This window comes from Plasmodium gaboni, chromosome 10 (genome assembly GCF_001602025.1).
Source record: "Plasmodium gaboni strain SY75 chromosome 10, whole genome shotgun sequence".
Lineage (NCBI taxonomy): Eukaryota > Apicomplexa > Aconoidasida > Haemosporida > Plasmodiidae > Plasmodium > Plasmodium gaboni.
This window is the reverse complement of record NC_031490.1, coordinates 690,444-695,700: the sequence shown is the minus strand read 5'-3', so window position 1 is coordinate 695,700 and position 5,257 is coordinate 690,444. Positions and strand designations below refer to the sequence as shown.

General features: G+C 19.3%; 1 protein-coding gene across 2 annotated transcripts in view; it reads left to right on the top strand.

Annotated features, from left to right (window-relative positions):
• The window catches only part of PGSY75_1019500 (putative membrane protein), a gene marked incomplete at both ends in the record, with an annotated part of 5,661 nt that continues 404 nt past the window's right edge, over nt 1-5,257 (top strand). Inside the window, 18 exons of one of the 2 annotated variants that reach the window (XM_018785965.1) lie at nt 1-28; nt 259-466; nt 582-901; nt 1,004-1,129; nt 1,249-1,477; nt 1,672-1,792; nt 1,982-2,188; nt 2,320-2,384; nt 2,515-2,633; nt 2,789-2,864; nt 2,976-3,056; nt 3,249-3,364; nt 3,498-3,628; nt 3,735-3,898; nt 3,978-4,115; nt 4,211-4,409; nt 4,587-4,749; nt 4,947-5,082. In XM_018785965.1, coding sequence (XP_018641582.1) covers nt 1-28; nt 259-466; nt 582-901; nt 1,004-1,129; nt 1,249-1,477; nt 1,672-1,792; nt 1,982-2,188; nt 2,320-2,384; nt 2,515-2,633; nt 2,789-2,864; nt 2,976-3,056; nt 3,249-3,364; nt 3,498-3,628; nt 3,735-3,898; nt 3,978-4,115; nt 4,211-4,409; nt 4,587-4,749; nt 4,947-5,082 — 2,627 coding nt within the window. Of the gene's footprint in view, nt 29-258; nt 467-581; nt 902-1,003; nt 1,130-1,248; nt 1,478-1,671; nt 1,793-1,981; nt 2,189-2,319; nt 2,385-2,514; nt 2,634-2,788; nt 2,865-2,975; nt 3,057-3,248; nt 3,365-3,497; nt 3,629-3,734; nt 3,903-3,977; nt 4,116-4,210; nt 4,410-4,586; nt 4,750-4,946; nt 5,083-5,257 lie in introns of both variants that reach the window. The other variant, XM_018785964.1, reaches the window with a different exon arrangement.

The following is a 5,257-nucleotide window of genomic DNA, read 5'->3' as shown; positions in this document are numbered from 1 at the left end:
CCATTACAATCCTTCCCTTTTTTCACAGGTTAAATAAAGGATATAAACAAATAAAAAAAATATATATATATATATATAAATACATAAATAAATATATATATATATATATATATATATATATATATAAATACATAAATAAATATATATATATATATATAAATACATAAATAAATATATATATATAAATACATAAATAAATATATATATATATATATATTTTTATATTTATATATTTATGTATGTACCACATTTGTGTAGAATTTTTTCTGAATTAATTTATGGCTATTGCTCTTCCCTAAATATGGTATATGAGAATTATTTTAACGACATATCAAATTATGAAAAAAGTAATTTATCTTCCTCATTTGACTTTTCATCTACAACTGATGATAGTTCGTCTTATGTGGACAAAAAGAAGATAGGACTGTTTTATACCTTAAGGAATATATTATCCTTGATTATCCGGGTAAAATATATATATATATATGTATAGAAATTATTACGAAATAAAATTTTACAATTGTTGATATATATATATATATATATATATATTTATTTATTTATTTATTCCTATTTTTAAGGGTGTAAAAATTGACAAGTGCTATTTAAATATCTTAAGTGATTGCTCAGTCCTATGTTTTTTGGACAATAGCGGAATTCTTGTAAATACTAATCATAGCATTAAAGAAATATGTATTTATAATAGTTTAAATAATAAGAAAGATGTTTCTATAAATAATGGCGTAAAGAATTTTCCAAAGAATTATAATTATCTATTAACAGTTATTGATATATTTATGGATAATAAAAGTATGTATGCTTATCAACGTATAAAAAATATTAAGCTATTGCATTCCTTATTCTTGTTATCGTATTATACGCAAATACCAAAATATCTTAGGTAATCAATATAAAGGAATACATACATAAATATATATATATATATATATATATGAATATATGTATATATATATATATATTTTTTTTTTATGTCCATATATAGGGTACTAGACGAATTTAAGAATAACATTTTGAATTATATGAACCAATGTGATTATAGTTACTTATACATTTGTATGTGTGATATTGGAAATATTTCATTTCCTTACAACAAATTTGTCTTTCACATGTAAGAAAAATAAATATATATTTGTATTATGAGGATGATATTATTATGTTATGTTTTTATTTTTTTTATTTTTTTTATTTTTTATTTTTTTTATTTTTTTTATTTTTATTTTTGTGTAGGCTCTTTTTTTGTATTGAAAACAAAAGCGATTACGAATTATACAAGAGAAAAAACTCAGAGATAAGAAAGCATAAAAAGATAGAGATTTCAAAAAATGAAATACCTTACGACGTAAATGATAATTCATTGGGAATAAATATTTATGATAATTTAATATCTAGAGATAATTTTGTTTTCATATTTATTTTCCATGAAAAGAAAAAGGAGAAATATCACATGTTTCTCAAGGTAATAAATATGAAGCTCAGACATGTCATTTTATGTGTCTGTATAAAAAAAAATATGTATACATATATATATATATATATATATATATATATATATATATATTTGTAGTATTACATATTGAAATAAAATTTTTTTTTTTTTTTTTTTTTTTTTTTTTTTTTTTTTTTTAATTTTTGCCTTATCTTCTCATGTAGGGACAACTAGAAGCTTTGGTTAATAAATGCATGTTTTACTACGATGGGAAGGCAATAAAAAAATTAAAAAGAAGAAAGAAAAAAGTTTTGAGAATTTTAAATATGCAATGGATTTCATCAGGTTATAAAACATAATGTATTTTTTTTATATGTTGTAGTACACATAAATATCTTGTTTAATATTCAATATATGATTATATAGTATGATATAAAAATTCATTTTGTGTGCCATATGGAATATATAAATAAATATATCTATGTATATATATATATATATATATATATATATATTTACATTATTTTCTTTCAGGCATTGAAAGCATCTGCTTTGCTTACAGGCCACTGAGTTCAGACGAAGTAACTTATTTAAAAGAAAATTTTAGCAAAAATATTTATATCATAACGATTAATAAAAAGAAGGTGTATAATATCAAAAATTTTTATAATGAAAAACCATTTCCAATAAAAGAAAACGAAAAGTTTTTATCTCATTTGTTATCTACAACTATATTTATTGGTAATATATAAATAATATGAATGTGTAATAATTGTATATTAAATGATAAAGGAAAAAAAAAATGAATTTATATATATATATATATATATATATATATATATGTTCATCTCGTTTTTTTTGACGTTTCATAGGAAACTCTGCGGTCAAACTTTTGACGAACAACGAAATTCAAACCAGGATAAATGATTTTTACGATGTAAAGAAAAAATTTTTTTTTATATACTATATGGAATAATGAAATATTTATAGATAATGGATTATATTATATAAAAAATAAATAAATAAATTTATTTTTTTCTTTTCTTTTTTTTTTTTTTTTTTCATAGGCCGGAATAAGGTTTGTACATTTTAGTAAGACTGACCAAATAAATACTAGGAATGTAGCAAACTTGCTTGGTATGGAAACAAATTGGAATACATCCATCTCATTGAGCCTTAATGATAAGTAATAAAATTAATCATTAAATGGAAAAATATATATATATATATATATATATATGTGTGTGTGTGTTTTTTTTTATGTATTAATTTGTTTATAAATAAGTCTATATTTATATTTATATTTTCATTTGAATTAATTTTTTTTTTAATTTTTTTTAGGCCCAGCTTCAAAAACAGAGACGGCAAAGTTGTCATTCCGAGTGGAATAAATAATATAAAGACACACATAAAAGAGGTTAAAATATAAAATAAAATAATAAATAAATATAAATAAATAAATAAATAAATAAAGATGAATATAAATATAAATAAATATATATATATATTTTTTTTTTTATTATATTAGGTTGATGATATTCCGTTGCGTGTTTCGTCTTACTCAGGGTGCAATCAGTTTAACACAGCTGAGATGATAAAGATTTTGTTGGTATGAAGAATTAAATATTGATATGATAGGAATTATATTAATGTCCATAATGTTAACATATTGATCCACATATAAATGATTATGCATATATATAAATATATATATATATATATATATATATATATATATATATATATATATATATTTATATATATTTATATTTATTTATTTATTTATTTTTTCCCCTATTAGGAAAACAATGAAATAATAACATGTGTAGGAAATAGTTTGAACTGTAGTAACTTTGAACTTTACAATTTGTGTAATTATTCAATATCTGTATTATTACCTTTTAATAATATTTGCAAGTATAAACATATAAATAAAATAAAATGAAATACTAAGATAGCAAACATTTATTCACATATACATATATATATATATATATATATATATATATATATATTTTTATTTATACATGTATACATTTCAACTATATAGAGATTGTTATGGCAAAAAAGAAAAAACAAACCCTTTTGAAAATAATTCATCAAAAAACAACCCCTTGATGTTATACTCATCTTTTATAAATAGTTTCCCATGCAACTTAATTATTGAGAAAAACAGTTTGGGTATGTTCTAGAAATATAAAAAATAATATACATAAATATATATATATATATATGTTAAACAAAAAAAAAAAACATGATACCATTTAATATTATTTTATTTTTTCAGATTTATCTCAAAATGTGATGGAATTGGTTTATAAGTTATTAAAGAGTTCAAGAATTCACAAAAAAAATGTGTCTTTAATGATATTTTTTTTTTACTTTTACTATTCATATTTATCTTTTTTAGTATTTATAATATCAATCTTTTTCCTACCTCCATTCATATCGGTAAATAAAAAAAACAAAATAAAATAAAATAAAATATATATAAATTTATATATATATATATTTATATTTTTATCGTTAGGTTGTTGATTATCTTTTATTTATTTTGTTAATCATACCCATGCTATCGATATGTTTGTTGCGAAATAATAATAACTCAACCATTATGAACGACATACCAGACAAAGTTATATCAAAACAGTTCTTAACAAAAAAGATGGTATTGTCATAAAAGATTTAAATATATATATATATGTATATTTATTTATTTATATATATATTTTTTTTTTATATTACCTTTTTAATTTTGGTCAGATTTTTTTTTTGATAAAATGGATCCCCATGCTCGTTTTCTCCATCATCCTATCGTGCTATTACTTACAACTGATAAACAAAAATTTTGTCAGAAATTATATAATTTCGGGATCCTTTAATACTTATAATATGACTCATGATTTGAAAATAACTTTCTTGAAAGACATAAATTACTACTGCAATGATAATATATATTTACGTAATTAAGAAAAAATAAAAATTAATAAATATATTTTTGTATTTTGCGCATAAGTGAATATTCTTATATTGTATTTTATTTGGACGTATTATCTTATAAGTTATCCATATATATATATATATATATATATATATATATATATATATGTATTTATGTTCCTCTTTTGTTTTTCTTCAGTTGGATCCTTTTACAAGTGCCAATTATTAATTTACAGTTTCTTTAAAAATGAAAATATGGACAACGTGAATATGGTTGATACAATGATTAAACAATCTCAAATTTTTTTCTTCTTTTATTTTTCGCTTTTTTTTTTCGTTTCCTCTCTATCAAACAGCGATAAGTAAAAAAAAAAAAAAAAAAAAAAAAAAAATATATATATATATTAAAATATTCTGAACTGTTCATAATTTATGTATAATTTGTCTAGCCAAAAACATAAATAAAATATATGTTCATACATAAATATGAATTAATATATATATATATATATATATATATTTATATATATTATTTATTTTTTATCGTTTTTCTTTTAAGATTTGAACCACTTTACAAATTAAGTTGTGTTCAAAATTCCAAGACGTATTTTTCGTGTTTGTTTTTATTTCTTGTTTTAAGTTTTCTATACGTGCTGTTTAGAATATATATGCTTCCTCTGGAGTTTTTGAAGCAGGTAATAAAAAAATATGTGTTTATAAATATTTAGTAGCTTGTACATAAAAAAAAAAAAAAAAAAAAAAAAAAAAAAAAAAAAAAAAAAAAAAAACAATTAGACAGCAAATATATATATTATTTACGTGATTATTTTGTATGAATAAAGATATAACATAAACATATATATATATAAA